General features: G+C 38.9%; 1 protein-coding gene and 1 long non-coding RNA gene across 4 annotated transcripts; both read left to right on the top strand.

The window, feature by feature from the left end:
* The first annotated feature begins 746 nt into the window (after window positions 1–746).
* Window positions 747–5,549, top strand: LOC147518796 (lysine-specific demethylase JMJ26-like). 3 transcript variants are annotated; one of them, XM_086590534.1, is made up of 5 exons: window positions 747–1,580; window positions 1,659–2,947; window positions 4,202–4,317; window positions 4,994–5,093; window positions 5,208–5,549. In XM_086590534.1, the coding sequence occupies exons 2-5, from the start codon at window positions 2,903–2,905 to the stop codon at window positions 5,355–5,357; spliced, it is 411 nt and encodes a 136-aa protein (XP_086446660.1). In that variant the 5' UTR covers window positions 747–1,580; window positions 1,659–2,902; the 3' UTR covers window positions 5,358–5,549. The 3 variants fall into 3 exon arrangements, 1 of the variants encoding a protein (XP_086446660.1); XR_015211884.1 differs by lacking the exon at window positions 4,202–4,317; XR_015211883.1 differs by lacking the exons at window positions 747–1,580; window positions 1,659–2,947 and adding an exon at window positions 3,087–4,059.
* Window positions 5,550–6,741: 1,192 nt separating this feature from the next.
* On the top strand, window positions 6,742–8,348 carry LOC147518795 (uncharacterized). Its single transcript, XR_015211885.1, has 4 exons — window positions 6,742–6,797; window positions 7,271–7,376; window positions 7,463–7,691; window positions 7,920–8,348. It is a non-coding gene; the product is annotated as an uncharacterized LOC147518795 (long non-coding RNA).
* Window positions 8,349–16,023: the final 7,675 nt, after the last annotated feature.

Here is a 16,023-nt window from a genome sequence, read left to right as displayed (position 1 = left end):
AAGCACTAATGGGGATGGTTTACCAATACGGAGATGCAGGGATCATTCTCAAGATCTACCCTAGCCCTTTCACCGGAGTTCATCTTCGTCCCTTTCAATCTAAGGCATCCATCCAATACATCCTCATTAATCATAAAATTAAAGGTCAACTTAGTCAACTACCTTTGCGCATCGAGGCATCCTCTTGAGATCGAGAGAGCGAATCCGGGATTTTAACTCTAATATCGAGCTCCCAAAGGCCATAAAGAGCCGAACCCTAGTAGCATTGACCTTAGCTACCTCATACATCAAGACCAGCGAGCCCCCCAACCCACACCCTCCAAATCGGAGGCCTTGTCTCAAAACCATTATTATCTAAGTGACCGTCGGTGCTCTTATCAAAGTCTTACCGTGAGGATTTTCTTTCTTCGATGGAGCAATGATAATCTACTCCACGTAAGTTGTCCTTACCAACCCCATTCTTTTCATAGAGAATGTGATTGCTTTGAAAGAGAGTCCAAGTTGGTAGCTCGGTACATCCGATTGTTGTGTAAAAAGATGTAGTAGTAAAGAGTTACCGGACTCATGTTCCTGCCTTTTCAACACTTTCTATATAAAGGCTTTTCCAGCCTGAAGAAAGAACATAATAACATACCTTAAGAACAATCCCCTTATATATCTATTTTATGTGTGACAACCGAATTAGGCCCAGTTACAAAGAACCATGTTGGGATTGAGTTGAGCCCTTCCTAGAGGATCGTCGTCTGGGACACTAGTACAAAGAGAGTCGTTAGATAGTGCTAGCAACTTCCTCTGCCGTTGATAGCTACTTGAGAACATTGCTAGATTTTTCTTTTTCTCTTAAGGTAGGTTTCCTTCTCAGAATGAGAGTCGGCTACCGGATTCTGCTATATCTGAACTGAGGATGGCACTCGATATTTTTTTAGGACTTCCATGCTTCCTTATTGGCACTGCTCTTAGGGGATTCATCCCTATCTTATAATAAATCCCGTTGCTTTCTTATTTGAGCTAGGCTGCTGCTACAAATGCTTGCTGTCGAAATGTGCCCCTTAAATAGCGCACTCTTAGTAAGCAGCTTGCGGCGCTTCCCACTATGATTGATTGATGTCTTTCCTTCTTCAGTTTGCTTTCTCTCCGGAGTGCTTTCCAATGGTGATTGGTTAGAAAAGAAATCGGTAAACCCTTGCCTCGCCACAAACATCAAACCGGAAACAGAAGCTAAAGCTTACCTTGCTGAAAATATAAGTTCGTACAAGTTTTGAAAAAGGCAAATGACTACTTAGTTATATGATAGATTGGATGTGCCTTGTAACTTTACAAGCGATGGACAAGTACTTGGTCCCAAAGTAACTCAACGAAGTGAGTCTTACTTTTTCTATATATTTATTATTCACAAAAAAGAAGAGAAAAATTTATTGGTGGCTCAAGTGGATTCATATGCTGCAAGGCAAATATCAAAAGATCCAAGGTTATGATTTCAATAAATTGGGGTTAACTATTCTGAGCTTCTCAAATCAATGGTGTCAACTCGTTTTCAAGCGTCTAATCTTGGTGAAGCGATTGAAATTGTCAATGAAATGGTACTTTTTTTTTATTACATTGAGCTTGTTTTATTTTTTGTTTTTAGTTTAAAGTTATAATTTTGTTGTTTGTTTTAGATTGATTGGAGGCTTTCAGATGAAGCTTTGGTGGAAGGTTGAAGTGAAGAAGAGAGAGATTTGGAGTTTAGAGAGTCTACAAAGCATAGTACAAAATATCAGGATATGGGTATTTATCGATATTCAATTTCTGGATATGTATCGTGGATATATCCTCCTCTTTGGGGATATTTGACATTGTTTCACATGCAAATATTGTGGATATATCCAAAATATCGACAAATATCGTAGATATTGTGGATATTTCTTGATATATCATGATACATTATTTATATTTATTTGAAATATAATGATAAATATTAAATGAAATTGTTATATACACAAAATATCGTAAAATATCACAAAATATCATCGAAATATCACCGATATTTGCAGTCATATATATTTCTGAACATATTGTAATATTTATATATCTTTTTCTAAAATCTGGATAGATATCCCCAAATATCGCGATATATCGAGATATTTTGTACTATGCTACAAAGTGTAAAATATTCTTGGGGTTTACTAGCTCGTTATGTAATATACATGTTATTTATTTTGTCTTTATTTCTTGTGTTTAGATGAAAGTGAAATTTTTACATGCTTTGATGAAATTATTAATTGAAGAGTGTTTTGTCAAGTATTTAGAATTTTAATTATTATTTCGAGTTGTCGTTGATTCTTAACAAAAAATTTGGCAAATATAAGACAATGTTATTGTTAAAATATGAAAAAAATTGATGGTAGACATTATTGTGTGATTAATTAACGTGTGAAAATCAAAGACCATTAATACTGAGTAGTTGAGAATGTTCCCAGTGACCCACGTCAGTCCCCCTTTTTTCTCTTTGACACATCAGATTTTTCATAAAAAAATGAATTTTACGCTCTTTTTTGCCGATTTCAATTTTTCGTAGCCCAAAATAAATAAAAACCTCTTTCTATATTTTTTTTTTTTCAATTCTACAAAACACTCCCAACTCTCCAAACAAAAATTCATCTCTTCAAACTCTCTTTCTCTTATTCCTCTTCCAAAATTTAACTAATGTCATCCTTCAACCCCCTCCATTAAAAAAAAACCCAGACTTCTTCTTCTCACCAAACCTAAAAAAAACAAGAAAAAATGAAAGAAGAAATAGAGCAAAAGACTCTTCGTCAAAACCCTAGTCCAATCAATCCATCCGCATGACTGGAGCCAGTTGGGATATAAATTAACCGGATCAGTTTGCGATGTCTTGGTGCGAGCCCAATGAGAGAAATTAATGGAAGAGACCTCATCAGTGTTCAATGGGAAGCTTAACATCTTGGTGAGTTTCACACTTACACTCAAATAACTTTTATTTTTTTTTATTTATTTATTTTTGGCCTAAAACAACAAATTAAATCAACAAAATTTATTTTCACAATTTGCCGCACCCGTGATTTGTAATTTTTTTTTTCTTTTTTCACAATAAGCGTTTAAATTTGTTTTCTCACCTTATTAAAGGATGTATACCAAAACAATCACTTTCACTAGGGAAACAGTTACATTCCATGGTTATAACATCTGGGTGTTGTTTAGAAAAGTTTGTTATGAATCATTTAATTAATATGTATTGCAAATGTGAGGATTTAGAGAGTGGTATAACTTTGTTTAGTGTATTGCCAAGGATGAATGTTATGTCTTATAATATTTTGATAGGTGGGTTTGTTCAAAATGGGGATTTGGATAGTGCTAGGATTTTGTTTGATAAAATGCCGGAAAGAAACCTTGCGACGTGGATTGCTATGGTTGGTGGGTTGATACAGTTTGAGTTTAATGAGGAGGGGATGTGTTTGTTTGGGAAAATGCATGGGATGGGATTGTTTCCTGATAAGTTTACTTTAGGGAGTGTTTTAAGGGGTTGTGTGGGGTCAAAGGAGGTTAAACTTGGGCAGCAGATACATGGGTATGTTATGAAGTCTGGGATTGATTTTGATTTAGTTGTTGGAAGCTCCCTTGCTCATATGTATATGAAATGTGGAAATATGAGTGATGGGGAGAAAGTTTTTGAGGGGATGCCTGTTCATAATGTCATTGGCGCAAGCAATACGATTATAGCAGTAGGGCTCAAAACGGATGCTCTGAGGGAGCTTTGGATCGATTTAATTTGATGAAGTTACTGGATTAAGGCCAGATAAAATAACTCTTGTCAGTGTTATTAGTACATGTTCAGAGTTGGCAACTCTTGGACAAGGCCAACAGGTTCATGCACAAGCGATAAAGTCTCTAAGACTAATGATGAAAAAGTGGTGAAAAGGGACCAGGAATTAGTGGAGAAAGTGGAGCAGATAGGAGGAAAAATCTGATCTAGGTCGTGGCAGAAGATCGAGTAGGTTTAAAAACTGTTTGAAGGAACCTACTCCATCGGGAGGTGTCACAAGGAAAAAACCAACTACTGTAAGTGTTTTCTGTTTCTACTTCATGTAGATTCTAAACTAATAATCTGTTTTCATCAATAAAATGTATCATGTCCTTTTCCTATTTTGTGTTTTGGATCGAATAAATTGTTGAACATAATATTTTTTTTTGGGATGAATAGAAAGAGGATTATGGAGATTCTACTATGTGCCACCAATGTCAAAGAAATGATAAAGGGCCAGTTGTCCGATGCACGAAATGTAAAACAAAAAGATATTGTCATTCATGCTTAAAATGGTAAATCTTTTTGTGGTTGTTAAGTTCTCCTTTTTATGGTAATGAGATTTTGTGCTTTTTAAGTTTTTACTTTGATAATTGTTGTTTTGATGAATTTGGGAACCTTTTTAATCCCGTGTTATTGCAAAATTTCAACCTTAAATTACGCAAGGAAAATCATTGCTAAGATATTGGAAACAATGAAGCTTATTCAGTTTCAGCTGAATATCATAAGTTTAACATCCCAAAACAATTGGAAAGAAGTATCTTCTAAGAGTAAGGCTTTCATTTACTCTTTCATGTTACATAAACTTAGAAAAACGATATCTGCGACATGTACGTAATGGGAGAACAAGTGTAGGGCACTTTTTGATGGTCAAGTAGAATCATGCTACGAGCCTATGAGACATAATTTTGTAAACTATTGTAACACTGGTGTTATTTATCTATCAGTGATATTAAATGATTTTTACCGATCAATCAAAAAGTAAGAAACAAATATTTCTAATGTACCACATGGCATTAGTAATCTCTATTTTATCACAGATGGCTACAATTTAATACCACATTTAGTTATACTTCATACTTTGTCCATGTGTTTCAATTTCAGACTAACTTCTGTAGCTGCAAAAAGAGTTCTATCTGAAAGTCTCTGTTTTTTATGGTTATGCTTTCTCTTCACTGTTATTGATTGTAGGTATCCACACCTGTCACACACGGAAGTTGTTGAGTCTTGCCTAGTTTGTCGCGGAAACTGCAATTGCAAACAATGCTTGCGTACACATGGAAATTATAAGGTTTTTTTTTAGCATGCGTAATTTATTACTCTTAATCAATTTTCCCATTTTGACATTTTCTTCTTCATACTGCAGTAGTGATATCATGTACATTTCAAATGGTTTTTCTTTCAGGAGAAACATAAGTCAGAAAGGAAGTTAAATAAAGATGGAGAACATAACTATTCCAAATACTTGGTGCATCTACTCCTTCCGGTCTTGAAACAAATTGATCAAGAACAAGTAATGGAAAAGGAGGTGGAAGCTAAGATTCAAGGCTGGTAACTTGCACAATATCTTACATAATTGACCAGTGTGGGACTAAATTTACTAACACGACCAAGTGTAACTGATACTTTAGCAAGCTTAAGTAGATCTTTTCCGTTGTTTAATATTATATTCCAACAATAGAACAGGTGTGTTTCTTTCTTCCGACACATTTTTTTTTCTCTTTCAATTTCAATTTCACCTTTTTCTGAATTCAGTGCTCACCATAGAATTTAATCACGATAAATATGGTACAGAATACAGAAGAAGCAAGTCAAGTTCAGTTTTCATATTTTGTTTCTCTCCATGACTATATTATCAGTGTCACCTCCAGCGGGTGTATCACTACCCAAAAGGAGATTACCTGATGTTTTAACATTCACTTTTGGAGGAAAACTCGGTATCTTTCCTGTAAGATTATTGTTTGAGACATCTAATACTTGGAGCTGTGGAAGCGCAATCAATCCATCCGGTATACTACCAGTAAGATTATTATCATTCAATAACAAATTTCTCAAAGAAGCAAGATCTCCATAAGCCGGAGATATAGTACCCACAAAATGCTGCTTTGAGAAATTAATAACAGTCACATTCTTTCCCTGTGAATCACAAGTAATAAAAGTCCAACCATGGCATGCATCATTTCCTGACCAAGATTGTGCCAAATTCATCGGGTAACCCATAGCACCAGCAATATCAAGCAATGTCGTTTCGTATCCAACTAGCTTAATCATAAGATCATCCACTATTAATGTAGTAAGCCCGGCAATAGCGGGGGCCAATTAGCTAGTGTATAACAGAAGTTGGTATAATGGAGCTAATAATACATGATGACTACAAATTGGAAACGGCTCTTGAAATGTGTGTACTGCATGTAAATGATATGTGGTAGTGCTAACTAGCCAACTAGGGTCACCCTTGAAGTTTGAAGAACCGTTTAACCATATGATCTCAGTGATTATTATTTTTATTTTTATATTTTTTTAAATATTATATATATAGTCCTTTTCCAAGTCATGAGCTTACAACAATTTTCTTCTGTTTGTTTATCACCCAAGAAGGCAAGAAGAGGACGCTGAATTACTTTGGACTTTGATTTTAGGTGGAAGTAGTGGTTAGTTGGTTACAACAGGAGGTATAGAGGAGGACCTTATAAAATGTCTTGCTCACACATATAAGGGCGATTTTAATCTAGATAGAGCTCGTTTACATTCAAAAGGATTAAATCATATTGGAAACCTGTTGGTGCCAAATGACAACTACTGCAAATTTGAGGATTGGATTATCCCGATTTTTTATCAGATGTTAGAAGAGCAAAAAGTAGAGGTAAGTGATATGTAGCTTCTAGCTGACTTGTTTCTGCAACTAATGGATGTTGAGTTGTTGGTACTGGCATCAATATCTCGCTTGGGGAAAGAAATAAATGACGAAAGGTCATATCTCCACTGGGCATACAAGGTAAACATACCGGGAAGCTTCCTAGCAATTATGTGAAACAAATTTAACTGGATGCTTGAGAGTGATTGAACTTTGCTTTGAACATTAGTAAAATGTAATATTTTTTTCATGGAGTTCTCTAGAAGTGTGCATATCTATACTAATTGAAATGAAAAGTTGAATTTGCTATTCATGATTAAATACATCATTTTCCTCAGCTGAATTGTCTCATTTGTACCTTAAGATTTTATTGTGACTTCATCTAATATAATATATGGATCAAAAAAAAAAATTCTTCGATTTCAAAGTAACTGGCAATGCATAGCACATGTCCTCTCGTCTAGATTGCCTTTTGTTTTTTCAAGAACTAAGTTGGAGTCTGTGTTTTGCCCCTTATGTCCACCATCTATATGTCATTAGAAGTTCTTGCTAGGGATTGATTATCTTATTTGCTTACTGTATTATAATGATATTTCATGTTGTAACTTCTACAGAATGGTATTCCAGTTTTCTGCCCAGGCTTGATAGACTGTTCGTTGGGGGATATGTTATACTTCCATTCTTTCCGCAATCCTGGTTTGATTATTGACATTGTTCAAGGTAACCACTTTAGTTTTCACTGTCATACAGTCATCACATACTATTTTTTAAATCTAACACATGTTCAACTTTTTGGCGGATATAAGGGCCATGAATAGGGAAGCCGTTCATGCAAATCATAGGAAGACAAGCATGATAATTCTTGGAGGAGGATTACCTAAGCATCACATATGTAATGCCAATATGATGCGAAATGGTGCAGATTATGCTGTCTTTATAAAAACGGCGCAAGAGTTTGATGGTAGTGATTCTGGTGCTCGACCCGACGAGGCTGTATCATGGGGAAAACCACGAGGATCTGCCAAGACAGTTAAAGTACACCTTCTGTTTTTCTAAGCTCATTTTTATATGTAAAATTCTTTAATATCTTGAAAACATACTTAGTTTTCATGTTGCTCTCACATATGCACATGTTTGTATGCTGTTTTGTTTTTTTGGAAGTAATGCCTGTGCATTGGTACAACACATGGCCCAACATCTCACTGAAACTGCTTTAAATTCCAACACAATTGTTATAATATCTTCTTCTGCGGTGTTGAGCAGGTACATTGTGATGCTACAATTGCCTTCCCCGTACTGGTTGCAGAAACATTTGCTGCAAATTGCATTGAACCTTGAAGCTAGCCTAATTAAGACATTCATCTTGTAAAGAAAACAGCCGACTCTGAAGCATTAAGAGATAAGTTTTATTTTGCTGATGTATATCTACATGATATTGTAGGCAAGTGTCATTATAAGGACTTGGATAGCTGTGTGGAAGATAAGCTCTGTTAATACTTTCTTGCAGAGTAGTCCTTCACAACTAGTTAGTCATTTCTTTTTCTCTTGAAGTCCTGGAAGCTGCGACACAGAGAAGTATCCCTGCATTTCTCAGAAGAGGGAAGTCATTAATAACATAATGAGGTGAAATGCAAGTGAAGTGGCTCATTTGGGGTAAAGTTCAGCCAAAAAAAAGGAAAAATACTATTTTGTAGTGTGTAGTGTTAGAAAAATGATTTGATCAAATCCATTTAAATATGAATGAGTAGTTTGTCTCCCAAGTTACCCCACTTAAGATGAAATGGGTTTTATCTTGAAACAAGATGCGTAAAGTGAGAAAAACCTTTTGAAATGGTGCATTAGTTCAAATAATGCATCATGCCGAAAGGTCGCGACTTTTCAAATGTGCACCGGTTGAAACAAGCATCATCATGCGAAAAAGGTGTGACCTTTTCGAAATAGGCACCTTTGGTTCGAAAGCGATGCTTTATGCGAAATGGTGTGTCTTTTCGAAACATGTGACTTTTCAAAGAGTTGCTTACTTTTTCCCAAGAGTCACTGTGTTCTTTCGAAGAGGCACCACTCACCTATAAATAGTGGATGAATTTGGAGAGAAAAAAGCAGGACCGGATCACCGCGAGTTCGATCTTTCTCTTCTCCCTCGTTCTTAGTCAAATACTATGTTGTGTTCGACCGAGTCTATAGAATTGAAGTGCTAGCTTTCTATAGAAGGAAATCCGTTCTATCTTGGGAGATAGTTTCCCATCAACCTTCAAGCAATCGCGGAGGGGGAAAATCATCTTAAGGACATAGTGAATCTTCACTAGGCTCGGATTTAATCATTGGTAAATTAAGTTCATTAGTTGAACTAAAAGGTTTGTTTGTTTGTTGATATTAAAGGTTTGTTCATATCAATTTGATTTTCTTGTTTACTTAACAATAAGTATATTTTTGGAATAAGTTTCCTAACAACTTAAGACAGATTCCATTTTTCTTCTTCTTCTTTACCGAACAGAATTTGTTTCTGTTTTCTTTTCCTTTTTGGTTTAAGGAAATAACGAAGGTGTGTTTCTATTTTAGAATAGAAATGACAACACCTCCAGGTTCTCCTATTCATGCTGTTCCTATTTCATTTGTTAGACCTACTAGTTCGTTGAATGGTATGAACATTTTGGTCCCCGATGACGACCTTATGTTCGTAGAAGTGGAACTCAATAACTACGGGTGTATACTAGCAATGGTAGATACTGGTTCAACTCATACGTTAATCTCTGAGTATGTATACGAGGCTATTGGATTGAAACTCGCAGAATGTACAGGCTCTATGAGAGGCTTGAACCAAGAAGCCGAACCGGTGAAAGGACTCGCTTTGGAAGTTGACATTAAGATGCACAACTGGCGAGGAAAGGTAGACCTGATGGTAGCTCGCTTAGACCATTTTCAAGTCATTCTTGGAATGGACTTCTTGAAAGCAAATAAGGTGGTGGTAATGCCACACTTGGGGAATTATGATCCAAGATTCGAGAATCCTTGCTTCATTCGGATGTTAGGAATGGAGGGTGCTAAAAGGGTTCTAAAAATATTGTATTATTTGTAAGATATATGTGTTTTACTATTGCGCCAAAGAGTGTCAATAAAGAAGATTGCTTAAGATATTATTTTATAAACATACTTGTAAGCAAAATTGAGGTCTTAGAAGTGTTTTCGACACTATATGAATGATATGTGACATTCTTTAAGAAGAAGCCTCACTTGAAAAACATATATCTACATGGTTTTCCAATTTATTGACTTTGTCATGAGAAATTGGAAAAATGTGGGGGATTATGTATCTTCTTGAATTAATTAATTCAAAATTGGAAATTTGTTGAAGCATTACTCAAAAGACATCAAATGTGGTGTTTTACTCTAGGAGAGATGCATAAATTTCAAAGAAATCCTTATAGCAAACGTGCATAGCAAGGTCCACTATATATGGAATCAGAATTCATAGTGTTGGACGAGGTCAGTATCTAAGTTGAGTGACTTCGAAATTTCTTAGAGGATATTCCAAAGCTGGGCTAAACACATTACCCGCGGAGTGTGTATACTTGTGATGACCAAATCTGCTATTGGTAGAGCACGCAGTAGCATGTATAGCGGAAGTCTCGACATATATGTCGTAGACATATACCGTTAGACAATTGCTCTCAAATGGAGTTATCTCAATCGACTATGTAAGGTCAAAAGATAACATTAGGGATCCGCTTACAAAAGGTTTAACAAGAGAGCAAGTAGAAAGATTATCAAAGGGAATGGGCTTCAAGCCTTTGAGATAATCAACCAAGAGTCATCATAATGGAAAAACCAACCTAGTTATTTGGAGATCCCAAGATCTAGGTTCAATGGGCCAACTGAATTATGTTTGTGACTCGGTTAGCACTTTGGAGAGTAATATTATACTCTAACCCATTCCTATATAAGGCGATGCATATCTGCCATGAGAACCGGGATAAGTCGAGCTTTTAATGATTTACTATATCTTGGAAAGTTATGTTATCCAAGTGGAGTATTGCGGGATACTCTTTATAGAAATCACCTATGTTAGTGTCGAGAAGTGGGGCCGCTTCTATGAGAATTTTAAAGGCAAATGTCTCAAAAGCACTATCACGAAACCAAGAAGTGTTCAAGGCCAAAATGAACACAAACGTGAGAACCAACAGTATTCGAGAAGGTACTGCGTGAAGATGATTGTCTAGGTTTATACAAACGGCTGACAGTTCAAGGACATTAATAGAAGTCTACTGATCGTCCAATTAAATCCGATCGTCTTTCACTAAGGCAAGTTCAAGGCCTCCCATGCTACTTGACCTGATGCGGTATCTTTTCATTTGTAAAAGAACAGAAATCCAATGTTTATGATAAAAGAAGCCAAATTTTCATTCATGTGGGGATTGTTAGAAAAATGATTTGCTCAAATCCATTTAAATATGAATGAGTAGTTTGTCTCCCCAAAGTTACCCCACTTAAGATGAAATGGGTTTTATCTTGAAACGATGCGTAAAGTGAGAAAAACCTTTTTAAAATGGTGCATTAGTTCAAAACGATTGCATCATGCCGAAAGGTCGCGACTTTTCGAAATGTGCCTTTGGTTCAACAATTGCATCATGCTTGAAAAGGTGTGACCTTCGAAATAGGCAGCGGTTTCAAACGAGTGCTTTATGCGAAAATGGTGTGTCTTTTTGAAACATGTGACTTTTCAAAGAGTTGCTTACTTTTTCCCAAGAGTCACCGTGTTCTTTTTCGAAGAGGCACCACTCACCTATAAATAGTGGATGAATTTGGAGAAAAAACGGACCGGATCACCGAAGTTCGATCTTCTTTCTCTTCTCCTACGTTCTTAGTCAAATACTATGTTGTGTTATTTGAGTCTATAAATTGAAGTGCTAGCTTTCTATAGAAGGAAATCCGTTCTATCTTGGGAGATAGTTTCCCATCAACCTTCAAGCACCGCAGTGGGGGAAAATCTGTCTTAAGGACATAGTGAATCTTCACTAGGCTCGGATTTAATCATTGGTAAATTAAGTTCATTAGTTGAACTAAAAGGTTTGTTTGTTTGTTGATATTAAAGGTTTGTTCATATCAATTTGATTTTCTTGTTTACTTAACAATAAGTATATTTTTTGGAATAAGTTTCCTACATGTAGTTCTCGAGTCTCTTGAAGAAATAGGAGAAAGCACTTGGTCATTCACAAAGGAAGCTAGTGCCCCGTTATTTGATAATGAGATTTAGACATCGGCTATAATCATTGGTTCTCACTGCATTGTGGATGCTTCTTTCGTGATTAATTGAAAGCGATGCTCAACTTAAATCGGATACTTCAACATTACGCCTCTCTGTAATTTGGATGAATTCTTCGCTATCATTATAGATATCTTGATTTCTTCATCTAAGTACCAAAACAAAATTTAGTTAAAGCAATATGGGGTCAATATCTTCTTATCCATGCGAGCTTAGCTAAACTTGTTAGTTAACTTCGGTGCTTGATCCCAATATTAGATGTTAAAAGCAATATTAGATGTAGAAAATTGTGTTTCACTCGTAAATGTGGATTTCTGCTCTCTGTCTATTGTTTTTACTCTCTACAATAATATGTTTCCCTATCTTCTTTGCCTAACCGACTACAACGAGAGTCATACTAAAGTGCAAGCATCCTTCGTTAACTTTGATTGACTCCTTACACATGCTTGAAGTCCCTCTCTCACATTTACGCACCAAGCACGCGAATCGATGCTAGCAGATTTGTGCGAAGAACATGGGGCTCATCTATACCATTTACGATCTAACCGCACCGCGATGCGAGAGGTTATAATGATTTTCTTTGATCCCAAGTGCAGCTCCCCTTAGCCCTTCTACAACCGCTTTGAGTTCATAGGTCGGTGATTTCTGTTAGAGCTTCCCCGTGAAGACAAGCTACACATCATTTTCACAGTCCCTAATAATGCCACCATAACAATTCCGCCTTCTCGTATCGACCCTTTAGTGTTAATCATCATTCCTGTTTTACGGTTGGGACCCGAGCACCATGTTGGTACATTCTGCTTATACCTTTTACTTGGTTGCCAATTCTGTCAATAGAGTCTAGTACCCACCTGTTGGAATCTCTAAGTGTATTTCGAAATACTTGTGAGTGTGTGCAAAGTGGAGGAGATGAACCATATGTGTTCTCTCCACTTTAGTGCATAGTAGATAGTCCCACATTGGTTATCCACCACATTGGGTAGGGTTCAGGCCTGGGCTTGGGCTTACTGTTGTGGGTAGTGGTTTGACCAATAGCCTAAACTTGTTTTGCCTTTTTCTTGAGCAGCAAGTTTTAGTGTTCTAGTAGGAGTTGGTCTCTCTTTCTCCTAACCTCTATAAATAGGACTGTGAGTCCATAAAGAAAATAGACTTGATCGAAACTTCAACTTCGAGAAAAAAAAACTAAAACCGGTCCTTTTCTTCTTCTCTTCTTCCCGGCCACCGCCAAAAGTTATATTCTTGTTCTAGAGGGTAGTCTGTTCTAGTGCAAAGTCGGTCATGTTAACCATTGAATCTGTGAGAAAGACACCAATCATGTTGCCTTTACGCACCATTGGAAGGGCGAAATCTTTCCTTAAGGACTGACCCTAATTCGCGCCTTGGTTATTCCCGATTCATGGCTGTCCTTGTTTCTTTATTGCTCTTGTTCATACGTTTCTACTTTAGTTCTTTGTGTTCATACAACTATTCTAACACCACCGTAAAGGTGTGATATGATATTCCACTTACAAACGATCTCGGGATGGTATGAATGTATAGGTGAGACCGAAGTTCGGCTTTTGGAGCCGAACCGCCTCGATCTTGCTCAAATTTGGGCTCGAGTAGAATCAGTCCGGGCGTGGTTCATAGGAGTGGTATTTATAGAGATTCGAGTGTATCCTCACCCTCCACGTGTAGAGGATATCACCAACGTGGGGTGTGGATCATGGGAGCATGTGAGAAATATCTACATAGGTCCGCTGTGATGATGAGGAGGAGTGATCTCGAGCAAGTAGCTTGCGTCGTGTCGATGGCCCGGCGATCGGGATTAGTCTGCAAGTACTCCGTCGGTCATGATTGCTTATGGATAGGGAGTATGTGTCATTTTGATGTAGTTCGGCGTGATGATACGATCTGTCTTGTGGCGTTGTTGGCTCTTGGATCGCGACTGATATCGCAGTCGGTCCCTTGTTCCACCATGCTAAAGCGGCGTCTTTGTATAGAGAATATCACTCCCCTACGCCCCCTCTTAGTAGGTTGTGAAAGCGACCTGGCGAGAGAAAACGATTAACGCTGCGTACTATGTGATAGTTGGGGATCGACCCGCGATCGGTGTAATAGAAACGACTAGTGCTAACCGCGTGAGTTGGTTAGTGTGATCGTGTGGCGTGTGCGCGTGCGTGACGAGATCTGGCGATTCGCGACAAAGGGAACGTGGCGCCCGTTTTTCGGGATGTGAAAAGACAAAGGCGATTACTTGGAAGTCGTGGGGGCTAGGGCTACGGTGTAATCATAATGCCTTGGAATTGGGGGCGGTTGTTCAAACATCTTACTTGCTTGGTGAGGCTTCATTTTGCTACCGTTTGGTAGAGAACTTCATTAGCGCATCAACCCTCAGGTTAGTTTTCTGCCATTTTTGAACCCGTTTCCCTTGTTTAGTGTTAAGCTTCTGTGCTAGAGTAGTTAGGGTGCTCTGTTAGATACCAGTAGCTAGGTTTGTTAAGTTTAGAGGAGAAGAATGTCGGATTCTGATGACACTCGTTCAGACGAAGTGCGTGAAGTTTCCCTTGGTTGGGAAGAGGAGGAGGAGACAGATGAATCATTTTGTAGTAATTTGGGTGAGGAAGATAGGGATGAAATTTTGAGTGAAAGTGAAGAAGGCGATGCTTCGATCACCGCTTCTTGGCGTTGCGCGCCGGGGCAGTGGTGAGAGGTTAAACTTCGGCGAGCTGCCGCTAGGGCTGTGGATAAACACGCCTTGAGGGCGTTTCCATATCTGAGGAAAAGATATGGTATAACCGTAGAAGGTCTGGAGATCCACGAGCCTGACCGAGGCGTCCTGGTCTTTAGCGATAGGTACGTCCCACCGCACCACGGGGTGATCGTCTGTGAGGGGCAGCTGAGGGCGCACATGACGATACCCTTTTCGAAGTTGGTTTGTCAATTTTTGAACCGCTGTGGCAAAGCTGTCGCGGTTAAATTGGTAACACCCGGGCGGTTGTTAAAGGTGTTCGACTGTTGAGCGCCAAATGAATACGGATCGAAGTCGCTGATATTATTGAGCACTTCACTTTGAAGCGATCTAGGGCATACAATTTTAGCTTGCAAACCCGAGCTACTCTGTCGCCCGTTCTGGATGGAGTGAGTAACGAGTCTTGGGATAAAAGACCGTTCCTGCTAGTCGGTAACTACTGTGCGAGCGGGTTCAGTGTGGACAGGAAAACGTGTGATTTCACTGGTGGGTACCAGTACGCTTTCTTAGGTTTTCCGCTGATATCGATTGATTTTATCTTGATCTAACATTTGGTGTTTTGTCTTTTATACGGATACCCGCACCCGCATGTGACGAACCGAAACGGCGTCGAGAGATTAAGCTCGGTGACTTCGGGGACGAAAAATGCCAAGTTGCCGAGGTCGCGAATTCTTTAAGGGCGTGGAGGGACTGTTGTTGGAAGAAAGAAAGCTCGAAAAAGTAGGGCTCGTGGTAAGGGAGCGTCAAAGTGCGTGTTATGGAAGCGTGGAAGTGATTTGGTGACGGGGAGGATAGAAACGGGGCGTCTTGGGGTGAAGCGACCCCCGGAAGTCTTTGGGGCCTCCGGTCCAGGTCGGGCATGGGTCGGGAGGATGCTCCGCCGGCGTTGAGGGCGTTCCTTCCGATGTTCGAGATACCGACTGCTAAAGGCTGCGAGGTGGCCCGGATCGCCTGAAGGTGGTGAGGTCGCGAATGGGTGGGAGGCGGAGCTCGAACCGAGGTCGAAGTAGATGCGACTTCAGCGCGTTCTAGTTGAGGATGCTGCCCGAGGTTGCCCCGAGGTCATTCGACCGGGGTGGTTGGAGATGCCTCGAGGCAAGATGAAGGGGAAGGTTGGCTCGAGAGAGACCGGTAAGGGAGCCGTCCGGTCTTGCAAGGAGGACGAAATGGGGCGCAACGATGTATGTTGATGAAATGCTTGGGAAGAAGCGCTCTGTGAAAGAGGTCGGACTGCAGCTACAAGTCCGCACCCATAGCCTTGCTTGCTTGCTAGAAGGGATGACACTTGATGGTGATAGGAAAGACCTTGACTCCAAGGAACTAGAGTCGAATGTGAGAAGCGGTGGATAAAGGCGATTTGCACGGTAAGTGGAAGT

This window comes from Coptis chinensis, chromosome 2, assembly GCF_015680905.1.
Source record: "Coptis chinensis isolate HL-2020 chromosome 2, ASM1568090v1, whole genome shotgun sequence".
In the NCBI taxonomy this organism is placed as follows: Eukaryota; Viridiplantae; Streptophyta; class Magnoliopsida; order Ranunculales; family Ranunculaceae; genus Coptis; species Coptis chinensis.
Note: the sequence above shows the minus strand (reverse complement) of the source record. Positions and strands in the feature narration are given on the sequence as shown.

Coding starts and splice junctions, on each gene's coding strand:
- LOC147518796 (XM_086590534.1), top strand. CDS start 2,903: ATGGAAGAGACCTCATCAGTGTTCAATGGGAAGCTTAACATCTTG. Junction 2,948..4,201: donor ATGGGAAGCTTAACATCTTG/GTGAGTTTCACA, acceptor TGGGATGAATAG/AAAGAGGATTATGGAGATTC. Junction 5,094..5,207: donor GTACACATGGAAATTATAAG/GTTTTTTTTTAG, acceptor TTTTTCTTTCAG/GAGAAACATAAGTCAGAAAG.